Here is a 27,294-nt window from a genome sequence, read left to right as displayed (position 1 = left end):
CTTAAAGGGACAACCGTTAGATTAAATTAGGGTCTATCCTAACAGCCTCATTTTAACTTCATCACCTTTATAAAGGCCCTACCTCCAAATGTAGTCACAGTCTGAGGTACTAGTGGTCAGGGCTTAAACATATGAATTGGGGGTGGGAAAGACACAATTCATCCCATAACACGTGTCAATTTTACTTTTTAAAGCTTTTTTTTAGTGGTTGTATTAAAGTCTGCAATATACATTTATAACTAATCCATGTCCTAAGAATTGGCTTGCTATGTGGCCAGAAAAGGTAGGTTACCTTTCTAGTTTACTTTGCAAAAGGACAGCTGCACAAATTAAGGGTGCATCTTCCTTTATATAATAAAATATCTCTGAAAAGTCAGTTGCATATAACTCAGGCTTTCCAAATAAAAAAAAGTCTTAAATGTACTGTGGGAAAGCTAAAAAACAACCTGTAATGAGTTCTTTTGCAGTCTATGGGATCACTAATAATTTCTCTCCCTGTGGTCTTTGATTTTTAAAGTTATTGAAACTGTATGCAAAGCACAGTGTTCTATTGAAATACTAGTTACTCCACACAACTAGAATTATGCTTGTATGATTTAGGCTTATATTTCTGTTACAATATTTTTAAACAATGCCAAATCATCTATATTTGCTGTTCTGATCAATGCACACACTTTGGAGGCAGACTGCTCAGTTTTAAAATCCAGGATCTACAACTTACTATCTCTGTGACCCCTTCTGTTAAGTGCCTCAGTTGCCTTTTCTGCAAAATGTGTACAATGCTTGAAAGATTTATTGTGCATATTAAGTAAGACAGTGCGTGGAGTACTTAGCACAACACCTGGCTTAATACATGTTAATTACTCTCATTTACCAATAGTGTGAAGTAAAATATGCAGATTGTAAAAAGTATTATTCTATTGGTATTTAACGATATGTATGAAATACATTTTTCTACTCTTAAGTTTTTAGAAAAGCAACAACTGCCAAAGGTACTACAAAATCAATTTAATTAGTACAGAAAAGTTTAAATTAAAAGTAAAATCTCACCCTGGCCGGGTGGCTCAGATGATTGAAGCATCATCCTGTATACCAAAAAAAGGTTGCAAGTTTGATTCCCTGTCAGGGCACACACCTAGGTTGTGGGTTCGATCCTCTGTTAGCGCATATATGGGAGGCAACCAATCGATGTTTCCCTCTGTCATTTTCTCTCTCTCCCCCCCCCACACACACGCAGATGCACACGCATAGCTACTTTTCTCTCTAAAAAAAATAAACACGTATCCTCAGGTGAGGATTTAAAAGAAAAAAAAGTAAATCTCATGCTACATGGATAAATCTTGAACACATCTTGCTAAGTGAAGGAAACCAACTACAAAGGACCAAATATTGTATGATTTCATTTATATGAAATATGTCCAGTCTACGGCCATACCACCCTGAACACACCCAATCTCATCTGAAAAATGCCCAGAGTACAGGAATCTGTATAGACAGAGAGTAGGTTAGGGGGTGCCTAGGACTGGGGAGGAGATAAGGGGAATTAGAGGGCGGTGGCTAACAGGTGCAGGATTTCTTTTTAGGGTGATGAAATGTCCTAAAATTGTGATGTTGCAGAAGTCTGTGAATATACTAAATGTCATTGATTTATAGACTTTAAAATGATGAAGTGTATGGCATGTGAATTGTATCTCAGTAAAGGTACTTTTTTTTTGAAGTTGCATTTCTGTGTACTAAAAATGAGGTAAGAAAAGAAAAAAAGTCAACAATCCCATGTATAATAGCATAAAAAGAATAAAATACTTCACAATAAATTTAACCGATGAGGTGCAAGATCTGTGCACTGAAAACTATGACACTGATGAAAGAAATTAAAGAACATGCAAATAAATGGAAAGCTGTCCCACACTCATGGATTAGGATTATTTGTATTGTCAAAATGCGCATTCTACCCAGTTAATCTACAGATTCAGTGTAATTCAAGGTTCTAATAGTATTTTTTACAGAAATAGAAAAAAAATCTTACATTTTGTATGGAACTGTAAAGGACACTGGCTGGCCAAAGCAATCCAGAGAAAGGAGAACAAAACCAGACACATCACACTTCCTAGTTTCAAACTACATTAGAAAGCTAATGTGATACCGCATACAAATAGACACATAAAACGATGGGGCAGAATCAAGCGCTTAGAAATAAAACCATTTATATATGGTCAAATAATATTTGACAAAGCAGTCAAGAATACTCAATGGAGAAAAGATAATCTCTTCAGTAAATAGTGCTGGGAAAACTGGATATTTACATGCAAAAGAATGAAACAGGACCCCAGTCATATACCAATCACAAAAATTAACTGGAAATGGATTAAAGACAAATGTAAAACCTGAAATTATTAAACTCCTAGAAGAAAACATGGGAAAAACTTTTTGACATTGGTTTTGGCAATGATTTTCTATATGTGAAAAATAAAGCAACAAACAGCAAAAATGAACAAGTGAGACTACATCAGCAAAAGAAATGGTGAATAAAATGAACAGGCTACCTATGAAATGGGAAAAAAATGTGCAAACCATTTACCTGATAAGGAGCTAATATCCAAAACACAGAGTCCAGCAGAAATAACGTCCGCTTGAGTGTGGTTAGTGGGGTAACAATATGGGTGTACTAATTTATAGTTTTAATTAGACCATTTCACCTAAAATGTCATATGATGTGCTTGAGTGTGATATTGTTGTTACAGAATTACATGCTTATGCTTTTGTAATAAAAGATTTTGAAATAAAAAGGGGCATTATTTGTGCCAGATTCTGTATATAGGGAATTCATATAATTTAATAGCAAAAACAAAAACTCCAAGCAATTCAATTTAAAAGTGAGAAAAGGACCTGAATAGACATTTTTACAAAAGAAGATACTTAAGTGGTCAGATCACTAATCATCAGGAAAATGCAAATCAAAATCACAATGAGATATCTCTTACCTGTTATAATGGTTGTTATTAAAAAGACAAGAGGTAAATACTGATAAGGATGTGGAGAAAAGGGAACCCTTGTGCACTGTGGGTGGAACTGTAAGTTGGGTAGCTGCTATAAAAAACAATATTGACGTTCCTCAAAAAATTAAAAATGGAATCACTATATGATCCAACACTTCTACTTCTAGGTATATATCCAAAGGAAATGAAATTACTTACTTGAAGAGATACATGCACCACATTTTTTTGTTGCAACATTACCTATGATAGCCAAGATATGGAAAAACCCTAAGAATCCATTGATGGATGAATAAATAAAGAAAATGTTTTATGTATACACAATGGAACATTCTTCAGCCATAAAAAAAATAAACCCTGCCATCAGTGACAAGGCGGATGCCAAGTGAGATGACGCAGGCACAAAAAGACAAATACTGTATCATCACACCCCTGGATTCTTCAAAAGACCAGACTCGTAGAACAGGTGGCGCTTGACAAGAGGAGGACAACGTGTGCAGGTGACTCAAGGGCACAGACTTCAGTTATAAGACGAGTGAGTTCTCTGGAGGGAGTGAACAGCATAGTGAGTATATTAACAATAGTGTATCGTGTGTTTGAAAGTAGCTAAGAAAGTAGACTTCTCATACACAAAAATAATTTTAACTATGTGAGGTGATGGATGTGTTAACCTTGTTGTGGTACCCGTTTTGCAGTATATAAATATAAAAAACCATTACACTACACACCCTAAACCTACATAATATGTCAATTGTATCTTAATGTAACTGGAAAAACTAAAAACACACATAAAAAACAAAAGTCTGCCATTCCATATTCCAGTTTTATTCCCAGCTCCTGAAAGTATTCACTTTTAATACTTTCAGGCTTTTTGATGTTTTAACTTTAGGTGGTATCTGTTGACTTCATGAAAATGCTTCTTTTAAACTATTTCCACCCCTGGACTCTCTTCTTCCCAATATTTTTCAGTGTTTCTCTTTCTTTTTTTTTTTTTAAATTGAATTTACGGGGGTTATGTTGGTCAATAAAATTGCATATATTTCAAGTGTACAATTCTATAATACGTCATCTGCTCGTTGCATTGTGAGCTCACCATCCAAAGTCCAGTCTGCTCTCATCACCATTTATCCCCTGCTTACCCTCTTCCACCAACCTCCACCCCACTTTCCCTCTGGTAAGCTCCATACTGTGCCCATGAGGGTTGTTGGGTTTTTTTGCTTAATTGTTCACCGGTTTCACCCAGCTACCCCCAACCCCTTCTCCTCTGATAACTCTTGATAGCTGTCAGTTTCTTCTCTGTGTATATGAGTCTGTTTCTAACTAATTTGTTTGTTTTGTTCATTAGATTGCACATTTAAGTTAAATCATATTGTATTTGACTTTTTTTGACTGGCTTATTTCAGTTTGCATAATAACCTCTAGGTCCATCCACGATGACACGAAAAGTAAAATTTCCTTCATTTTAATGGCTGAGTGGTGTTCCATTGTGTGAATGTACCACAGCATTTTAACCACTCATCTACTGGTGGATACTGGGCTACTTCCAAATCTTGGCTGTTGTAAATAATGCTGCTATGAACAAAGCAGTGCAGATATTTCAAATCAGTGTTCTAGGTTTCTTCAGATATATTCCCAGAAGTGGAATTTCTAGGTCATAAGGCAGTTCCGGTTTTAATTTTTTTAGGAAACTCTATACTGTTTCCACAGTGGCTACACCAACCTGCATTCCCACCAACAGTACACAAGGTTTCCCTTGTCTCCACATCCTTGCCAACACTTCTAATTTGTTGATTTATTCATGATAACCATTCCAACAGGTGTGAGGTGATATTGTGGATTTAATTTGCATTTCTTTGATGATTAGTGGCAGTGAGCATCTTTTCACATGTCTGTTGGCCATCTGTATGTCCTCTTTGGAGAAATGTCTATTCAGGTCCTTTGCCCATTTTAATTGGATTATATGTTTCTTTAGTGTTTGAGTTCCTTATAAATTTAAAATATTAACCCCTTTTTTCAGTAGGTTGTCTTTTCATTTTGTTGATGGTTTCCTTTGCTGTGCAGAGCATTTTTAGTTTGATGTAATCCCATTTGCTTATTTTTTTTTCTTTCCCTTGCCTGAGGAGATACATCAGAAAAAAATATTACTATGGGAAGTGTTCAAGATTTTACTGCCTTTGTTTTCTTCTAAGATTTTTTATGGTTTCAAGTCTTAACACTTAAGCGTTTAATCCATTTTGAATTTATTCTTGTGTATAGTGTAAGGAGGTGGTCTAGCTTCATTTTTTTTGCACGTATCTGTCCAATTTTCCCATTGCCATTTATTGAATAGACTGTGTTTACTTCATAGTAGGTTCTTGCCTCCTTTGTCAAATACTAACTGACCAAATAGGTGTGGGATTATTTCTGGGCTCTCTCTTCTGTCCCACTGATCTATGTGAGGTCTATCCATAAGATATCCAGCCATGTACTGTATTTTTCAGACTGTAAGACGCAACCCTCCCCAATTTGGAAGGAAAATGTAGCTTACCTGGCTTGCCGGGCAGAGGTGGGGTGGCAGTGGAGTGGGGTTTTTTTTTTTTTCCTATTTTACTCCTTTAAAACCTAGGTGCATCTTATGGTCCAGTTAGTCTTATAGTCTGAAAAATATGGTAATATGAAAAATAGAGAGATTTGTTGAAGAAGATACAAGATACAACAAATATTGTACACAGGACAACGATGCCTCGGTTCCCTTCAAAGTGGGCACCTTGGGACCTCACACAGTTCTCCCAATCCCCATCAGCTGCCCCATCATATTTTCCTGAATTTCATCGATGGTATGAAATCTCTTTCCTTTCAAATGTGATTTAGTTTTGGGAAAAGCCATAAGTCACAGGGTGCCAAATCTGGGCTGTAGTGGGGCTGAGTCAGTTGAATGATTTGATGTTTTGCAAAAAAAACTCTGCACGAGACATAATGCATGGGCGGGTATGTTGTTGTGGTAAAGCTGCCAATCACCACTTACCCATAGCTGTGACCTTCGGAATCATCTGAATAGTTTCCACAGAGAAATCGCTTGTATTGCATGTTTTAAAAATTCTTGAGGCACAACACTGTGCCATGGCGCGCTGGCTGAAAATCGCTGTTGTAGTGCTGTAATATTCAAGCAATTCCAATTGTTTGGAATCAGCTTGTTGCTTAGAACTAATATAAAATGTTAGAAAATAAGTCAAAGGAACAATGAAGTAAAAAGAATACCAAAATTAGAATCTGAAAACCCAATTTCCAGTCCAGATTCTGCCCTTTTCTTTGTGTGTTCTTGATCAAGTCTTTTCAATTTTTAAAGGTATCTTTAAAAATTAAGATCAATTTTAATTATTAATTGTCTCAATTTTAAATTGTCAATAAGAGTGTCCCCTGTGCCTCCCCTCACAGAACACATAGAAAATTAAATTGATCAATGTAGTCTGTAATTCAATAAAAACAAAGCAAAACAACCCCAAACACTGGTACCCTGAATTCTCTCACTTTGAAATCAATTTCTAAGAAAACCCTCAGAGTACTATGTAACAATATTTTAAGAATTTCATTGGTTTATCTTTGGGAAATTAAGTCCCACTGCTCTATTTCTGATTTTACATGTTGTGATTTGAAATAGAGCAACCATGTTCAAATGGTGCGCCACAAGAATGTGTAAAACATGCAACACTTGACCATTTAGTCAGGGGTACTGACCTGTTTTTTTTAGATTGTTAAATAAAAAATGACAACAGCCAACAGAACAGTAGCCATTGGTATGAACACATCAAAATTATACCCATTTTTTATCAGATCAGAAAAAAATACAGTACATTTTTTGGTGTGCTGCAGAATTTTAGTAATTAGTTTATATGTGCCATGAATTGGAAAAGGTTGAAAATCACCAGAATAGAGGATAGTTTTTCTTTAAATAGTGGCAAGTGTACCAATCTATTTATGTTAAAAGTAGATATTTAGGACATACTCAGAGGGAAATGACTCTTGAATACCTTTCCTCTCCCTTTCAGTTCATGAATTGTAATTATAAGAGTTAATTAAGTAGATGAATATATTTTCTAGTTGTTATGAGGGCCCTGATTGGTGATTTCCCCAGCAATGCACATCTTGAGAAGAAGCCATGAATAGTATTTTCCTTCCTCAGTCTTTCCCACAGTCCTTTATTTTCTAGTTCTAAAGAGTATACATGTTTGTTGCACCAGCAGCTTATAGCTGGAATCACCTTGACCTTGGCCAAAACAAACAGAAGATTAATGATATAGAGCTGACCCCTGACTTCTGAATGCCAGAGCCAGCAAACATGCACCTTTCCCCTTCAGTCCTTTTGCCCCTGGGTCTCAGTTCTTTCCTCCTGACATTGACTTTCTCCTATCTTTTTATGGGCTGAGAGATTCTGCTGCAAGCTGGCCTCGACATCTGAATTTGGTGGTCATTGGTGTGGATGCAGTAGCTGTGAGTGATGAGGATGTCACCCAGGGAGAACGGTAAGTGGAGAAGAGAAGAGAGCCGTCAGTAGAGCCATGCCCTGTACAAAAGACCTTATTTGTCATGTCAACTCTGACGTATTGCCCCAGTTAATTTCCTTGTTGGTATTTGAAGTGTTTTCATTAGCTAAATACATAATTACACACATAAATACAGTCTGACATTCACCATAAAATCCAAAGGTTTAAGATACTTGAAAAGAATGAGTAGACACACCTGATCTCAGTGTGGGAGGGGTATTCCTAAACATGTCACCCAACGCAGAGAGCGTGAAGAAAACAGATACACACACATCGACTTTAAAAGAAAAAAAAGAAAAGAAAAGAAAAGGAAAAGACTTGGTAATCCATATGACATATAATCAATATTCTTAATATATAAATAGCCTAGATATCAATAAACAAGTGGTAAGCAATTCAATAACTATCCAAAGAACATGTTGATTTTTATTGTTCAAAAGCAATTTTTTCCAAAAAGAGGAACATGTATTATTGTTTAGTATTTTAATTAAAATATATTTAATTAGTAACTAAAGTGTTGAATGAAAACACATAAATATAAGGAGAGACTGTAGAGTGTTTATTGTTGGAGTTCAAATGAATGGAGCTGATAATCTTACTACACTAAACTGTTTGGACTCCATTATCTGTGGCATTGGTTATTCCACAAGTTAATGATGTTGTACAGTAATAAAAAATCCACAAGCAACCAAGTCAAAGAGTAACTAGAGCTGAAGCAGTGTGTAATCCAACTAATGTATGATACCTTAAGAAAAGCCTGGGGACAAGTTTGGGAGAGGCCTGGGAAATAGATTATAATATGAAATTATAAGGAATGGTCTTAGGTTGTCAATAAAACTTAAGCAACTTCTTGGGAGCTGCAGTCCTGTTAATTTATTCATCTAACATTGTTTTGAGTGTCAACAATGTGCCAGACATTCTACTAGATACTGTAGACACAGTGAGTCAAAGGTAAGTCACTGGACTTACAGAGATGATATTGTGGAGAGGAAGAAAATAACCAAGTATTCAAAGAAATAAATTAGGTAGCTTTGGTTTTCCAGCAAAGAAAAAAATAGGTTTGCATGGTGGAGAGTAAATGGGTTGGTGGTTGAGGGTAACCTTAGGGTAGTTAAGGTGGGACAATGTGGATGAGAAGTGCTACCCATGCAAAAGGTGAGGAGAAGAGTGATTGGTGCAGACTGTTAGAAGAGGAGAGTGGTACCAAGTGAAGGTGACTGGTAAACAGGATCCCATTCATGTTAAGGCTTATAAGACACATAAGGAGTTGTGATTCTATTCCAAGAGCCATGGAAGCCATTGAATTATTTTAAGCTGGTATATGACCTAAATGCCACTATTACTTCCTGGTGGCTGTGTGTGTAGAATGAATTGTAGTAGAAGCAGGAAGAACTATTATGAATCTATTGTCAGAGGAGATGGGGAAATAATCATAGTAATTTAGAGAAAAGTAAACCCAATGAAGATATATTTTGGAGGTAGAATGAATAACTTTTTCTAATGTTTGCTGCTGGTGGTATTTGTCTGGAGTTCAGGGATAAAGTCTAAGCTTGACATTTTATCCAGAAAATGGGGTAAAACATTGATTCATTATTCCCATTTAGTCACCTACCACTCTACTCAGAGTCTTTCTTAGATGCACATCCAAGGATCAGTTTTTGTTTTTCTCCTTATCCTCCAACAAGGCCTTTTTCTATCCTCTGCTTTTCCCCCCAAAGGCCCTGGATCTATCCTGGAGCGGCTAAGTCACTTCCTTCAGGTTCTGTGTATCAGTGGTCCTTGGGATGCTTTATGATGAAATGTTTATAAGACAGACTTTCCTTGTAGCAAAACTCTAGTGCATTACTCTGTTAATAGTTAGCAAGAGGTTAGCAATAGTTAACAGTAGAAAAGAAAGGAATGCCAAAGGTGGGGGAAATGACCTCCTTAAACATAATACTCATACAAATAATATATGGGGAAATGAACACAGTCATGCACTGCTAAAGAAAGTATAAATTTTCACAAACTTTCTGGAGGTCTTTTGGTACAGAGAACAGAGGTCATGAAAATGTACTTAGCTTTTGATCCATAAATTCAATTTCAAAATTTTTTTCATGTGGAAATCATCATGTAGGCATGAAAAGATTTAATTACATGGTGTTAATGGCAGAATTCCTTTTAACAATGAAAAATAGGAAGCAGTAAATATTTAATGATAGGGTACATTTTGTGGATAACTTTCAATTGTAGAATGTTAACATATTAATGTTAATGTATTATTGAGTAAAGGAAGTTACAAAGTGGCAGGTAAATTGTGATTATGTTAGAACAACAAAAATATGGGGAAATTTTTAAAGTATATTTTATTGATTATGCTATTACAGTTGTCCCAATTTTTCCCCCTTTGCCCCCTCCACCCAGTACCCCCCTTTCCTCCAGAAATCCCCCCCTTAGTTCATGTCCATGGGTCATGTATATAAGTTCTTTGACTTCTCCATTTCCTGTACTATTCTTAATATCCCCCTGTCTATTTTGTACCTACCAATTATGCTTTTTAATTCCTGCACCTTTACCTATTTTCCCCCTCTCCCCTTCCAGCTGATATCCCTCCAAATGATCCCCATACCTGTGATTCTGTTCCTGTTCTGGTTGTTTGCTTTATTTTTGTTTGTTTGTTGTTTAGATTCAGTTGTTGATAGTTGTAAGTTTGTTGCCTTTTTAATGTTCATAGTTTTGATCTTTTTCTTAAATAAGTCCTTTTAACATGTCATATCATAATAGCTTGGTGATGATGAACTCCTTTAGCTTTACTTTGTCTTGGAAGCGCTTTAAGTGTCCTTCCATTTTAAATGATAGCTTTGCTGGCTGGAGTAATCTAGACTGTAGGTCCTTGCTTTTCATGACTTTCCAGCCTAGCTTTTCAAGACTTCTTTCCAGGCTCTTCTTGCCTGCAGGGTTTCTTTTGAGAAATCAGCTAATAGTCTTATGGGTACTTTTTTGTAGGTAACTCTCTGTTTTTCTTTTGCTTCTTTTAAGATTCTCTCTTTATCTTTAACCTTTGGCATTTTAATTATGATGTGTTTTGGTGTGGTCCCCCTTGGGTCCAACTTCTTTGGAACTCTGAGCTTCCTGGACTTGTCTATTTCCTTCACCAAATTAGGGAACTTTTCTTTCATTATTTTTTCAAATAAGTTTTCAATTTCTTACTCTTCCTCTTCTCTTTCTGGCATGCCTATGATTCAGATGTTGGCACATTTGGATATGTCCCAGAGTCTTATACTCTCCTTATTTTTTTGAATTCTTATTTCTTTTTTCTGTTCCAGTTGAATGTTTATTTCATCCTTATGTTCCAAATTGCAGATTTAATCCTGGCTTCCTTCCCTTCACTGTTGGTTCCCTGTAGATATTTCTTTACTTCACTTAGAGTAAACTTCATTTCTTCCTTTATGTTGTTGCCTTACCCAGTGAGTTCTTTGAGCATCCTGATCACCAGTGTTTTGAACTCTGCATATGATAGGTTGGCTATCTCTGTTTCATTTGCTTCTTTTTCTGGACTTTTTTCCTGCTCTTTTATTTGGGCCATATTTCTTTGTCTCCTCAATTTGAAAACCTCCCCGTGTTTGTTTCTGTGTATTAGATAGAGCTGCTTTGACTCCCTGTCTTAGTAGCATGGCCTATTGTAGAAAAGGAACCTGTAAATTGTATGGGCCGGAGCCTTAGGTTATCTCCAGGCTGGAACAACCCACCTTACCACTTTGTGGCTCTATGTGGGAGAGGGATCGGAGAGGAGACTGTGCCAGTGCCTGGGCTCTGGAGCTTTCCCCTGGTACTTGCCCCTTTTCCAGGCACTTCACCCACTTCTTGGATGTGACTGGTGCCCTTCCAGGTGTTGCCCTGGTGTTGAATTCCAGACTGGGTAGGTTTGCATATGTTTTAAGACTGTGTGGGCACTTTAAGCAGAGTTTCCTGAAAATCCAGCAGTTTATTCCACTGCCCCAGCCCTCACTGGTTTTTACAGCCAGAAGTTATGGGGATTTATCTTCCCAGTGCTGGAACCCTGAGCTGTGCAGTCAGGCCTGGGGCTTGGATTACTCACTCCCAAAGTATCCCTTCCACTTTTATCCACCTCATGTGATTGTGGGACCACCCTTGCCCATCTTCCACCACTGCTGCCTCTCTGCACCATACCACATCTCCTCGCTTCTCTACTCCATCTCTGTGTCTCTGTCCCTCCTACCCATCTGGATGGATATGGCTTCTTTTAAATCCTTAGTTGTTGGACTTCCATACACTTGGATTTTTTTTTTACCATTCTGGGTGTTATTTGTTTTGAGATTTAGTTGTAATTCTTTCTGTGGTTGTGTGAGGAGGTAAATCATGTCTCCCTAGGCCTCCATCATGACTGGAAGTCCAAGATTGGAAAGCTTTATACTAAAATATTAACAGTTCTGTTGACATTGTGGTTCTTCTTTCCCTCCCTTTATCCATTCCTCCCTCCCTTTCTTCTCTATTTTTCTTTTTTTTCTCATTTTCTACAATGCATATAAGATTTTTTAAAATCTTAAGAAAAAATTGCTGGTACTTGAATGATATATTGCTAATTGACAGAACTGGGAGCTCTATTATAGATGATGACATGAATATTAGCAACTGTGATTAATACCAGATAGGGAACTGGAAATGCAAAGAGAGAAGTATAGCCCTGGCCGGGCTGCTCAGTTGGTTGGAGCATCATCTCATGTAACAAAAGGTTGCTGGCTGGGCCATGTACAGGAGGCAACTGATTAATCTCACATCCATGTTTCTCAGTCTCTCACTCTAAAATAAATGGAAAAAAGAAAACTTGTATTCTTGGGTGAGGATTTAACAAAGAGAGAAGTAGGCATTCTATTTAGCAAATAATTATTTGGCCTAATGTTTCCTCTAAAAATATTTGTTGGCATACTAAGGACTTAAATGACTGCAAATGGACAGCTGGACTGAGTCAAGGTCCTACTTAGAGTTCAGTGCGACTGTGACCCTTGTGCAGTGGGAATGAAGGAGAGCAACAGTCAGATGGGGATGTCTTGGGAGCTCAGTGGAGCCTGTATGGATGTTCTTTATCCTCTTTAGAGAAATAAGTGGTCTTACAAAGGCTTTCTAAGGGCAAAGGTGCTTCAGAGTCTTTTCTGCCACTTGAAGTTGGATGTAAACCACATGGCACATTTTGGAGGCCTATGAGATTTACAACATTGTTCTATGTGTTTCTCCCTCCTCACCTTTCTTAATGCTGATCTTTCTACCTGTATTGCCCTTTCCCCGCTAAATGGTACTGAAACCCAGGTTAAAAAATAATAAATCCCATACACAGTCATCTGTTTATAAATTCTAGCCTTGGGTGGAAGTCAGAAGTCTTTATTTTACTTTTTTAAATTAATTAATTAATTTTTATCCAGTTACAATTGTCTGCATTTTCTCCCCTCTCTCCACCCCATCAAAAGTCTTTACATTCATCTACAAAATATGATTCCTACCTGTTCACTCTGAGAAGTGGGAGGTGTATGACCATTTTGGTGCCAGTGTCAGTTGTAAGCTCAGGCTGAAGGAAAGACCAGACACATGCTCCTGGGGTAGATCCAATGGGGTTTAATTATCTGAGTGATATAAAAGGAAATCAGCATAGTTGTGACACACATGCTGTGACAGAGGTCAGCAACCTCAGTCAGGACAGACGGAGTTTCTGGCTCTGAAATCCTCACCACAGGGTGTGCAGTTACAGATAATGACATCTGAGTGAGGGTCATGTTAGTTCTTCTGCAGATTTAATGGTCTTTCTCTTTATATCTAGATTTAAATACATGAGACGGGGCCAGTTCTCTAAGTAGACTAGCCCGGATATGGGCTGGGTCCACGTCTTTAGTGATGGGAACACCTCCTTAAAGTCAGCGTTTATGCTGTGGAAATAAATGAGGACCCACCAAATGAGAACAAACAAAGGGTATTTAGTCAGACCTTGTTATAGCATGGGAGTCAACTAGCATCACTTGAGTTTTGGGGAGAGACTGAAGGCAGGCAGAAGAGTGAAAAAAAGATAGAATTTCAGGTATGCCATGATTGGGTGGACACTGCTGGCATGGGGAAGTGGTAGGCAGGCTGGAGACAACAATTAGGAATGCTGTCATTTACTAATCAAGTCCTGGTCATTTGAGGTTGATTGTTGCAGAGGTTATTGTTTGGCTTTCTTGACCTTCGCTGTAGATAGCAATCTGACGTCCTGTAAGTCTGACAAGAGGCTAGCTTCTTGGGCTGGCTCATTTCCTGGGAAAGTAGTTATAGGTTGTTGGTCAGACGTCTATGGTCTAGTCATTGTTATTTGTATATTCAGTCTCTTAGTATAACACACTATATGGTTATAGTAGGGAGTACAATACGCTAGAGTAAATCTGAGCATGAATAGCACCCACTCGTCACTCTTGACCTAGGCAGACTGCTGCATCCTGATCCAAGTATACTATATTCTTAAATAGCACTCTAGAAGCAGAATAGAGGTTCCTTTTCCAGTAGCCTCTGGGAGCCATGCTAAAAAAACTCATAGATCAGTTCCAAAACAGATCCTGCAGTTGGAAAAGTAATATGAGCAGGAAATGGAAGGCAAACAGAAGTAATGACGCTTTTTCTCCCAAACCACTGTCATGGCCCCAAGTTTCATCCATAAACCTTAATGCAACCCCTGAGCGAGTCATGGAAACTGTTTCCACTACTCTTTCTTGGATTTAGGCAATTTAGAACTGTGCATCCAGAGTTTTTCACATGGAATTGTAGGGATAAGATGGGCAACTTGTTAAAGGACTTGATGATGTATCCTGACAGTCAAATGGCTCTTGGACGGGATACTGCATGCAGATGCTCACAGACTCATTCTGGGAATTGTGGGGGTACTGCTACACCCCTGGCACGGGAGTTTAGAAGGAAGAAAAAAAATCAACCAATCTCTCTCTCTTGGGTTTTGTTTGAACAGGAAGAGGGCTTGATTGTCAACTACTGAACTGATTTTTACACATACATTTAAAATGTAGCACTTGGATGGTAGCAATGCTTTCTTGCCATTCATTTAGAAACATTTGTGCTTGTACTACCAGAGGCCATAATGCTTAAATTTCCCCCGTCCATTGTCTGAGATGTATGAATCCCATGTCTTAAATAATTTCAAATTAGATTGAAGAACAAACTAATTTAAACTGAGTCCAATCAAATAAGCATCTGTTGATGGCATACCTTTTATGTTAAACACTGTTATCTTACATAATGTCAAAAGGTGACATTTCATTCTTGATCTTGAACAATAGGGAAGTACAGGTTAAAGAATATGTTGGAAAAGCTCCATAGGAACTACTAGTAAAATTAAAAATACAATGTATACTCTTTGAAATCAATGTAAAATATAATATGATAACAAATAAAATGTAGCCCATAGAGTACAGAGAAATAAAAGAAAGCAAGAAAACATTGAAAAGAAGGAAAACAGTATAACTAGACAAAAAATAAGTTACAACAAGAAAATGGTATAAATTCCCTTTTGAAAAGCAAAGTTTAACTATATTCTGACTATAAATGAACTCCATCCTAAATATCGCTACATGGCTAAGAATAAAAAGTCAAGCAAAGATGCACTTGGAAGAATACAAATAACCAGAGTAGATGTTGCAGTATTAATATCGAACAACTATAATCGAAAGTCAAAAGAATTAAAATGGAATGAAGAACATAGTTTTATATTGCTGAAAAGAGCAATCACAATGCCCTCTTTTAGGAAAGATTATAAGGACTAGTTTCATTGGAGTGTGTGAACTAGCAGACTCTTGTCAGCTCTTCTCTTCTGCTTAATATCAGTCATAAGGAGGCATCCTGATAACATTCATCTCACCTTCTTCCCAATCCATTTGCCGCCTATTAGGGATAGTTTCTGTGCCTCAAGATGTGCTTCATCATCTTTAAGAATTTTTTAAAAATATTACTTTCTGTAATAACACTTGTTTCAGTTTTCTATCACTATGTAACAAATTAGCACAAGTTTAATGGCTTCGGACAGCACTTGTTGATCACACTTTTATAGGTCAGAAGTCTGGGCAGGCTTCACTGGTTTCACTGATTAGGGTCTCACAATGCCAGGTGGCTGGACTGGGCTCTTTCTGATCTGGAGTTCCTGGGAAAGAAACCACTTCCAAGCTCATCCCAGTCATGGCAGAATTCATTTCCTGGCAGTGGTAGGACTGAGGCCTCCATTTCCCCGCTAGCTGGCAGCTGTGATTCACTCTTACAGCTCCTAGAGACCACTTTCCCACCCCTCAAGGGAACTTCCATCTTCAAAGGCCACAGTCACACCTTGAATCCTTCTGTTTCAGATCTCCCTGTCTTTCATGTCTGCCATCAGCTGGAGAAACCTCTGCTTTCAAAGGGTTCATGAGGTCAGATTAGGTCCACCGGATAATCTCCCTTCTGATTGACTCAAAGTCAACTGATTAGTACTCTTACTTGCATCTGCAAAATCTCATTAGTCATGTAATATGATATAATAATAGGTGAGATATTGCAGTCATAATATTTATACTTCCTAATTAGGGCCACCAACCTTCCTAATTAGGGGGCGGGGCACAGATTTTAGTGTTCTGCTTACCATATCACTCTTAGCTTCTCTCCAGTTGTGCCATATGAATCCTGAAGGCTCAGCAGCCTTTACAAATATTTTGGAGTCTCTCTTCGTTTTACCAAAATTTGAATTTTTATTTTCCACACTTCTTATGTATTTCAGAAGTTTTCTATGATCAGAGAGGGAAATTGCTGATTAACGCATCCATGTGTACATTGAAAGTTTTTCTGATCATTTTTGGTAGTGATTTATCCCTTGGTCAGATTGTTTCAGGATTCGAAGACTTGTTTCTTTAGAATTTCCATTTAGAGTTCCCTCACATGCTACATCTAACAATTTCAACATCTGGGTGGTCGGGTGTGGGGGGGGAACCTAAATCTGTTGTTCCTTGTTGTTTTGCTCCCCATAGTTTATTTCCTTCTATGTTTGCCAGTAGTTTCTTTCTGAGATCACATTTGTTGAATTTAATCTGGGGGAATCCTGGGAGGCTAAACTGGGGATATTTTGCTTCAGAAAGGATTTGTATTTTCAAAGGCCTCTGGATTAATGCAGGAGGCTTGAAATAAGCTCTCCAGCCTTGCCCGAAGTCCAAAGCTTAGTCTCCAGGTGCTAGCTAGTTCTGATCCTAGTATAGCATCAGGGCATATATTTTGAATTTGTTTATTTCTCCCTGATCTGATTTCAGTTCATCTGTATTCCATGTCTCCCTCCTCTTCACTTCCTCCCTTTCTTCCTCCCGTTCTCCTGTCCTTTCTGACTTCCTTCCGCCGTGCTTAGGCTGTGCTAGTAAATGTATGGGGCATAGTAGCCCCACTGTACTGGGCACCGGCCAGAGTGAAACACGGTGCCCTCTTCTGAGAAGCCTTTTTAAGGGGATCATGATCAAAGTGATGCCCACCCAGAGATGTCAGCCATAATTAAGATAAAGAACAGATAGTTTTGTTTACTTTGTTTACCTGAGAAAAGAGAAGGCATGTCGGCTCCCTTCAAATATCTGAAAGGATCTCGTGAGAAAGAGAAGACATTTCTTTTATCTCCCAGAAACAGAAACAACAGGAGCATCTAGCAAGAAAGTTCACATTAGCTCAACATAAAGTGGAACTTGTGACTGGTACAAAATGGAAAGGCCACCTTTGTGAAATGTCAGCTCCCTCCTCTGACCTCATCGGAGGTAGGAGAGGTATCCTCAGCAGTGTTATAGAGGCTAGGAATACATTTCTGCTTTGGCTAAAATGCTGTATGAAATAACATTCACTATTTCTTCCAGTGAGCTCAGATTCTAGGCTTATTTATTCCATGGCTCTAACAAATTTAGATAGAAAATAAAAAAGTATAGCCATCTGGAAAAAACATATATCCCACCTCCTGACTATAATGGAAAGAAATTTTGTATCACAGTATTGAAGAAACCTTTCAAATTGGTGAATCATAGTCATCATTAATATTTTACTTTCAAAATAGTCCTCCTTGTAATGTGCCAAAAAAGAGAAGCAATTAATTTTTATATAAAATATTCTCATACATATCCATACTGGGAAAAAAGATGATGCATTTTTCAATAATAACAAGCTTCAGTCAGAAATAGAATTTAGTTTATCTTAAACTAAATAGAATAGACTCTGGTAAAAGAGAAACAATGACACAGCATGAGCTGATAATTAAATTTAAAATATATTTCATAGCAGTTTTATTCAATAATAAGACTAATTTTTTTTTTAGTATAAAATGTTTAGATTTAGAATTAGCCAGCTGGACTCAGTGTAGATGATCCCGATTTTGTTGGCAACGTCCAAAGCACCATGGTCTGGAGCCAATCGAATATATGATTTCTTCTCCCCATCAGGCCTGATCAGGGTGTTGACCTTGGCCGTGTCAGTGTCACACAGCTTCTTCACAGCCTGTTTCATCTGGTGCTTGTTGGCCTTGTCACCCACAATGAACACAAGCGTATTGTTGTCTTCTGTCATCTTCATGGCCGACTCGGAAGTCGGGGGAACTCGAAGATGGTGTAGTGGTCAAGCTTGTTTCTTGCGGGGGCGCTCTTCCGAGGATATTTAGGCTGTCTTCAAAACCACAGTGTCATCCTCCAGAAGGTGGGTGATGTGCGGATCTTCTTTTTTTGTGGATGTGGATGCCTTTTAGCACTGCTTTCTTTGCCTTCAGAGCCTTGGCTTCAGCTTTGGGAGGGGCAGGGGTTTCCTTCTTCACTTTGGGCACCATCTTTGTGAAAAGCTAATAAGACTAATTCTTGATAGATAGACTTTTTAAATATTTTTGTAGAGGATTTTGAGATCTTGGTATTTTTTCTTAGAATTTTATATAAAAATAAAATAATATTTGTTCTAAAATCATAACTTTGGGGAAAACAAAACATTTAATCTTCCACTATGGAATAAAAGTTTATGTTGAAATGTTTTAGAAATACAGATACCCTTTTTCATCTCTGGATTCTAGAGTGATGAGAATTCTGAAGAAGAAAGATCCAAGTCCTCTAGTCCTGTCAAGAACAATGGACACACCAAAGCAGGGTGGGATACTATAGAGAAAGAAAAATCGACCTAGACACAGAGAGGATAAGAGCAAGAGAACAGCAAAATGTGAGCCAGAAGCTCTTCAGGACAAAAATAAAAGTTGATCCCAAGTGACAAGGCATAGGGACAAGACATTCACATAATTTGATCGTATTTTATATAATCCCTGGGGTATTGAATTATATAATTTCAGAGAAAATTAACAATGGAGGAATTTTGGAAACTTACTACTAATCTAACAAACAGCTACCTAACGCCTTAGGGGGAAAAGTCGTAATGTATCTAGAGGAGGAAAAGTTAGAGAGGTAAAGGCTAAGCTGGAGAAATAGTCCTATATTCCTTGAGACCAGACTCCTCTCTTGCATACAGAAGAATATGTGTATGTTTTCAGAATATATACATATATATTCTGAAGTAGAATGGGAATGAGAATATTCCTTGGAATCCAAAGATAAGAATGTAAGACTTGCTCTTCAGGCTTTGTCTCTTACTAAATATATGATTCAATTTACTCATTTTAAAAATAGAAATGACAATATACAGGGGCTGGCACAAATAATGCCCCTTTTTGTTACAAAATCATTAGCATGTAATTCTGTAACATAACAATATCACACTCAAGCACACCAGATGACACTTTAGGTGAAATGTTCAAATTAAAACTATCAGTTATTACCCCCATATTATCACCCTCCCAAACACACTCAAGCAGGCATTACTTCTGCCAGACCCTGTATTCGATGTCTGTCCAGAAGGTATCCAGTCATGTAATATGAAAAATAGAGACATTTATTGAAGAAGATGCAAGAAACATTGTACCTAGGATGATGATGCCTCAGTCCCCTTCAAAGTAGGCACCTTGGGACCTCACACAGTTCTCCCAATCACCATCAGCTGCCCCGCCGTATTTTCCTGAATCTCATCGATGGTCTGAAATCTTTTGCCTTTCAAAGGTGATTTTAGTTTGGGGAAAAAACAGAAGTCACGGGGCACCAAATCTGGGCTGAAGGGGGTCTGAGTCACCTGGGTGATTTGATGTTTCAGCAAAAACTCTGCAGTAGGTGTGATGGATGAGCAGGTGCATTGTTGTGTTGAAGCTGCCAATCACGTTACCCATGGCTATGCCCTTCTGTATCATCTCAATAGTTTCTACAGAGGAGTGTTCAAGCTTATGCAAAATTTGATGGAGATTAATTGCTCTACTCATCAGTCATTTTGAATGCGATAGCTGCACAATACACATGCTCACTCAATGGCGTGTGTCTACTGTCCCCGTTGACTAGTGCAGTGAAGTCGTCATTGTTTATGCATGAGCATTCCAGTCCACCGTCCTTGACTGCCAGGTTACATCAATGTCGTGCAAACCATTCTTGTTATATTAACAATGGCTGGACTTTTCCTGGACAGACTTTGCATACCCCACACAATTTTTGTAAGGGCCCAGTAAGAGATATTTTATAAATATAAATATAAATATGGATATTTATAAAAATATTTTATAAAGTGATAAATAGATGGATGTTTTATTGTTACTATCTACAGTAGCTATCTGTTGTTTTTGCCTATCAGACACCCTTTCCTCTTATTTTGGAAATAGCCACCATTTTTCCCTTTAGTCCAATCCCATACTCTCAGTCTAAACTGCTCAGTAGGAGCGGACCTCATTCCCGGAGGGGAGCCCATGATAAAGACCAAGCTGGGAAGCGTTCCATATCACCACTGGGCCTGGCTGGGGTATTTTCAGAACAATCACATGAATCAGCGCAGGCCATTTGGTGTCTAGGACTTTTGTTGGAACAAGAGGAAAGAGAAATGCTTTATGTTGTGAGAGCAGAATAGTAAGTTGGTGGCCATTTGGGGAGGGCTTGCCTGAGATTAAGCTAATTCAAGAAAGAAAGCAGAACAAAAAGATAGGGCAACAGCATCCCCAAAATATCCTCAAGCCCTGGGGTACGGATGTGCTGGAAGCCAGAAGTGCCCCTGGAACTCCCAGTTGCATGAGTCCAAAAATTCCTCTTCTTATCCTAACTAGTTTCATTTGGTTTCTGTCATTTGTCATCAACATTGTACTGGCTGAGTCACTATGGTTAGGGAAAATTTCACTAGAAATCATTCAGGTTACTTGAAAAATCTCTGAACCTGATTTATACTAAAGCAACTGTATGACTATTTCAAATTCAACCTTAAAAGCAGGGAAGTTTTTGTTTTGTTCTGCACTTTTCTCCTCAGACTGGCTTCAAAGTTGATGTAATAGAAAGGTCCTAAGGACACAAAACAGTTTCCTTTCAGTCAAATTCTAATGTTTCTTTCCAAATAGTTTGGAAACCATAATTTCAGCCTATTTCCTATGAATACTAATCTTTCATTATGTTTTAGTTATGTTAACTTTTCTTCATAATATTTTAATGCTATTTATTTACTTTTTTAATTCATCAAACATATATTCGAAGTCCTCTAAGCCAGGCCTAAATCTTTATTATGTCTTCTTTTGGTACAAAAAAGTAGATTTAGGAACAAATGCACAGCAGTCTTTTAAAAAATATGAAGTAATTGAGAATTTAGCTAATATTTAATACATTTTTACATGTTTTAAACTAAAAACCAGGGGTTTTAACTGTTTAGGTATGTATGAAATAGACCTTTAGAGAATCTAGTGAAGTTAATGGACCTCTTTTCTGAATAATGATTTTTATTTTTTTAAGTGTATTTTATTGATTATACTATTACAGTTGTTCCATTTTCCCCCCTTTAGTCTCCTCCTCCATACACCCGCCTCCTGCTAGCATCCCCCCCTTAGTTCATGTCCCCCTTTAGTTCATGTATCTGTGTCATACATATAAGTTCTCTGGTTTCTCCATTTCCTATACCATTCTTAACCTCCCCCTGTCTATTTTGTACCTACCATTGATGCTTATTTGCTGTACTTTTTCCCCCTTCTCTCTCCTCCCCCTCCCCACTGATAACCCTCCATGTGATCTCCATTTCTGTGATTCTGTTCCTGTTCTAGTTGTTTGCTTAGTTAGTTTTTGCTTTTGTTTTTGTTTTAGGTTCAGTTTTTGATACTTGTGAGTTTGTTGTCATTTTACTGTTCGTAGTTTTAATCTTTTTCTTTTTCTCAGGTAAGTCCCTTTAACATTTCATATAATAAGGGCTTGGTGAAGATGAACTCCTGTAACTTGACCTTATCTGAGAAGTACTTTATCTGCCCTTCCATTCTAAGTGATAGCTTTGCTGGGCAGAGTAATCTTGGCTGTAGGTCCTTGCCTTTCATGACTTCAAATACTTCTTTCCAGCCCTTCTTACCTGAAAGGTTTCTTTTGAGAAGTCAGCTGACAGTCTTAAGGGAACTCCTTTGTAGGTGGCTGTCTCCTTTTCTCTTGCTGCTGTTAAGATTCTCTCCTTATCTTTAATCTTGGGTGATGTAATTATGATGTGCCCTGATGTGTGCTTCCTTGGGTCCAGTTTCTTTACTGGTAATCATGATTCTCACAGAAATGGTTGACTATGCTCAGAAAATAGAGGAAAAAGTGAAGGCTATGCAAAGTGAAATGAATAAAAATATACAGGGAACCAACAGTGAAGGGAAGGAAACCAGGACTCAAATCAATGATTTGGAGCAGAAGGAAGAAATAAACATTCAACCAGAGCAGAATGAAGAAACAAGAGTTCAAAAAAATGAGGAGAGTCTTAGGAACCTTCAGGGCAACTTTAAACTTTGCAATATCTGCATCATAGGGGTGCCAGAAGGAGATGAGGAAGAGCAAGAAGTTGAAAACTTATTTGAAAAAATAATGAAGGAGAACTTCCCCAATCTGGCAAAGGAAATAGACTTCCAGGAAGTCCAGGAAGCTCAGAAAATCCCAATGAATAATGATTTCTAAATGAATAAAATAATACATAGGATTACAAAAGGAACTAATCATAGTAGCTTATGTAAATGCTCAAAAAAGACGAATGTATGACATAGAACTATATGTGCTTTAAAAAAATATTGCATTAATTAAGAAGGTCCAGAATGGATCTAGTAACTACGAGAATTTTAAAGTAATATAATATAAATGCTATTTTGTGGTGTTTGCAGCAGCAATAGCATAATAAAAAGATATCTGTGATTTCTATCTATGACAAAGTCACAAGCATTGCTAATACCATTGTGGTCTATTGCCTACATTTGTAATTTAAGGAAAAATAAGTTTCAATTAGAGGTTACTGAAAATAAAGCTATTCTAAATATTTTCATGTGAGTGATACATGTTGAATAAATTATTCAAAGTAAAACTTGGAATAAAATTTTTTGTCAAATGATTTTTAGAGAAAATTTTATGTTTATTTTAAATTAATTTTTTAAATTAGTTTTAATTAATTGGAAAATAAGCCACCACTTTAACTATAATTAATTAGTGTTTTATTATACTGGGAGACAATATTGAGTAAAGATTGGGTTGAGAGTCCAACTGTCTGCATTTAAATCTTGTCTTCATTATTTAGTAGCTGCATAATTTTGGAAAGTTACCTGAATTAAGCAAGCCCTATTTTTTCATCTTTAAAATAGATCTAAAATTGTCCCAACTTCATAAGGCTGCTGTGATAATGAAATTAGATAATATGTGTTGAAATGCCTGCTATCATGCATAGCAACGAGAAAGTGATACATGAATGCCAGCTTCGCTTTTTCTTGATAAACATCCAAGTTCCATGTATTCTGCTACACAGTGTGGATGCTAAAATGATGGTGTCCTCAAGTCACTCTAGCAGGGAAGATAGACATGTAAATAATTACATTTGTGCTGTGTGATGGGTGACATAAAACTTGTTCAAGATGTTGCAGGAACACAGAGAACAGAGTGATCAGTTCTAGCTGGAGACTGTGGGGTGGGTATTGGGGAGGAAGAGACACATTTTCAATAGAGAAGTTGATACTTGTGTTGACAGTTGAAGTGAGGTACCAGACAAGCTTGCTTGGTTTTCCTAAGGGTCCTCCATCACTCACCCTCAGCACATACACATGGGAAGGTCTCACTGATGGAGGACAGAGAGAACAGTAATGAGAATTTCTTTGCAGAGAGCTGCTGCAATGTCATAGTCTCCTCTTCTCTTCTTCCCTTTTCATTTAAGTCAAGTGAGAGGGTTTTTTTAATTCTCTGAGAGAACTTGACTTGTGCCCCAGGGGTTGGGAGCACTTGGTGAGTGGTGCACATTTGTAGTCTAGAAATGTCTAAAGGTCAGAGGCCTCCTGGAGCTGTGTGTGATGGCAGAGTGTGGAGAGAAGCAGCCTCTGCTTCCAGAGTTTGGAGGGTACCAAAAATGCTGAGTGTTTCTCCATGAACAAGAATAGACATTGGACAGATTAGCTGAGCATGAGCCAATTTCAGAGGACTCTGCCAAAGAAGTATGCCTGCTAGGGTGAGGAGACCTCAACAACCAGGAAGATGCGTAGTTTGCTCCTAACTATGATGCAGTTTTCTCAGGGGCCCTTGAGGAACCCACAAAGGCTCCCCATGAGCAACATTTGGGCATAATCACCCAGAGAGCCTTGACACCAAGTTCCAAGTTCAACAATTAAACAAGACCTTCCCCCCTCTTACCTCTCTTCCCTTCCTCAGTCCTAGCAGGGCTAAGTGCTATTATATATAGTGACCCTAGGAGGAAGACAGGAGTAGTTAAGGTGGGGCAATAATGAAGAAGCTGACCCTGCCTTCAATTACCTCAGAGGGCAGGCTTCACAGGGCACTCACCTTTATAGCCCCCACAGCAAAGCATCTCAAAAACCCTCTATTTCTGGAAAACACTATTTGTGGTACCTCCAGCTTCCTATGAAAAGAACCATTTCAACTCCTTTCTCCAACTTGAATCGTGCTCCAAATTGTAAGGAATATACTGATTACTCATAGAATGGGTGACAAGAAACTAAGTGAACCCTTGGTCTCAGTCTTTATTTCCTTCATTAAAAAAGAACCCCCCAAAAGGAATTATCTTCTGGTGGGCAGGCGCCTTGTAGTATAGGCTTCCTCCACTAGATGAGTGTTCTAGGAACCCATCTGTGTCAGTGTACCAGCTGGCGTTGTTGTGAGAGGTTGAACTTGGCTTCAGTGAATTTTGTTTCAAGACCCATTTCAGGACAGGTGATTTACAAGCACACCTGCCCACACTGCATTGGTGGTTCAGCAGTTTTTGACAAAAAATAGCATGACCCCCATGCTCACCCTCTTATTCACCCGATCTCACCTTGAAAGTTTGTTTTCATTTCCCTGTTTGAAAAAAGTCCTCAAAGGGAAACATTTTGCTGATGTGGAAGAGGTGAAACAAAAAATGGCAGAAGCACTAAAAGGCATCAAAATCAACAAGTTCAAAAACTGTTTGGAGCAGTGGGAAAATGTCTGTACAGGTGTACTGCATCAGATGGAGAGTGCTTTGAAGGTGACTGAAGTTTCAATGTATAAGAATAAATACACAATTTTTTATAAATAAATGTTGGCTTTATTTGGGTCCCACCTCATCCTTGAATTGCTTCCAGCCACCTCCTGGCTGTTTAGATCTCTCTGAAATAGCTCAAACCTCTCTACTTTAAAGCAACCTAAATATGATGCTGAAGAAAGATACTTAACACAGGAAATGGCACCACAAGTCTAATACATGCCAACTGAACATGGGAAACACAAAATCATGCAAAGCTCAGACAGTCCTTCAAGGTTCACAGAGTTTTCCAGCTTTCCCCTCTGCTCCCCTCCTTTACTTCAGACTGGGACTCTGGGCACCCTCAGCTGTGTGCTTGGGCTATGGAAAAACCAGAAACCTTCCACATAGCATACAGCTGACTCTCTGGGAGAAGCCTTTTAGTGAGTTCCTTACCAACCTGCGCACTGTGCAACTGGGGGTGCGTCTGGTGGGGAATGCGGGAAAATGTCCACCATCACCAGGAGAAGGAAAGAGCCCAAATGCAAATTCTTTCTCCTGAGTTTCTTCCCTGGGAGAAAAGGTTCCTTCATTCAGATTAAAAACCATGAGAAATAAAGAAAGCCACAACAATAATGAACTTAATTCAAGCACAATCTCCTTTCATTAGAACTGTTAACTGGTAGCTGAATTGTCTCATTCTTGTTGTTAATAAACAGTGAAGGTGCCAAAGCAGCACAGGGAAGAAAAGGAAGAAATCAAGGGATTAGATCATTTGTGAAAATGGATATTCAGTCTTTGAACAATTAAGGATATCCAATGTGTTGGGTGTTAAAGAAATCCCTACTCTACCTTTATGTTAAAGCATGTCATTACCAATCCAGGACATGAAAATTTTACTGAGATAATTATGGGTAATTCTGCAAAAGAATTTCACTTATTGGCTGGATTAGCTATCAAAATAGGGATATGCTGAATTATAGAGTGCTATATGTTGAATATTTAGTAAATTAATTCCCCATGCTGATAGAAGTTCCAGAACTATCTGTTGCATGACAGCACTTAATTGATACTAGTTAATAAAAATGGCTTCAGAGCAAGTCAAAGCCTAATAGGTTTGCAATCCAAAGTAGAAGCAGAGAGGAATCATACTCAAGGGTAAAACCATGCTAAAAAAGACAGTTGGCAGCAATGAATAGTTAACAGAAAGGAAAGAAGATGGAAGCTTTTGTCAGAATTTACTCCTTTTTGAGTTTCTGGGTCGTTAAGTGTGAGTTTATTCATAAAAATGTTGGCCCTGGTTTGTAGGTTTTATTATTTTTCTTTCATAGTTTTCATATAACTCCGAATTATATCAGAATTTCAGCAATAGATTCTAACTCAAATATCCATATCATGTCTCAAAGGAGGAAGGAGGAAACACAGAGAAGAAAGGAGACAAGATGAGAAGGAGTAGGGCATGGAAGGGGAAAGGATAACCAGATACTTCTCATTCATTTTGACATAGCAGATGGACTCCCACTTTTCCATATAAAATATTCAAAAGTGAACCCCCAGATGCACACATAGTGGGCAACAGGAGGCTATGCAGTCCTTGATTAGGACATAAATACTTAGTTTTAAATTTAAATACAAGTTTCTAATATATTTAAACTAGATTCAAAAGAAGATAATACAAATTAATTTTCTTACGTAATTAAAAATTTTGTCTCTCAGCTTAAATGAATGACATTTAGTAGAGAGAAGAAATGGGAGAACATGCTGGTGGTGACTTTGGAAGGGTCTGAGCAGAGGCTTTTATGGGAATTGAGCAAATTGTTAAGACAGGAGAGGAAAGAAGTTGAAGAGGTTTGCCTCTGGCCATGTACACGGGCTCATTTACATGTATTTTAGGTTTGCTGTCCTGCTCTGGTCCACTGGGCAACCTCTTTAGGGTTCTGATAATGCTAATCAAGAAGTATGTTAGGCTAGGCTCAGATGACGAGATTCCCATTTCTTGTGTTGGTCTGCATGCACTTATCCTGCAGAAAAGCCCTGTTTGAGCCTCCTGAGCTATAATTTTCTTATCCAAGGCTGTTATGATAAAAACAGATTAATATGAAGGCATTGCCTTATGACCTGTGCTTCATTGCTTTGATGAAGTTTGAGGAAAACAGGAATAAGTCAAGTGTGTTGAGGATCAGTGATTTCACATTTATAAAGCATAAAGCTTATTAAAGGTTTTGAAGTGAAAAGATTCTATATGAATA

General features: G+C 37.9%; 1 protein-coding gene across 4 annotated transcripts in view; it reads left to right on the top strand.

Annotated features, from left to right (window-relative positions):
- Window positions 1-27,294, top strand: part of CFAP95 (cilia and flagella associated protein 95) — a 104,812-nt gene that overhangs the window by 8,650 nt on the left and 68,868 nt on the right. The window contains exon 3 of one of the 4 annotated variants that reach the window (XM_045190772.2): window positions 7,399-7,492. The exons of 2 other annotated variants lie outside the window; for them this stretch is intronic. In XM_045190772.2, the coding sequence (XP_045046707.2) occupies window positions 7,399-7,492 (94 nt within the window). Of the gene's footprint in view, window positions 1-7,398; window positions 7,493-27,294 lie in introns of those variants that run through there. One more of the 4 variants, XM_053923869.1, reaches the window with a different exon arrangement.

This window comes from Desmodus rotundus, chromosome 1 (genome assembly GCF_022682495.2).
Source record: "Desmodus rotundus isolate HL8 chromosome 1, HLdesRot8A.1, whole genome shotgun sequence".
NCBI lineage: Eukaryota > Metazoa > Chordata > Mammalia > Chiroptera > Phyllostomidae > Desmodus > Desmodus rotundus.
The sequence above is the reverse complement of the archived record's forward strand: the minus strand, read 5'-3'. Positions and strand labels throughout refer to the sequence as shown.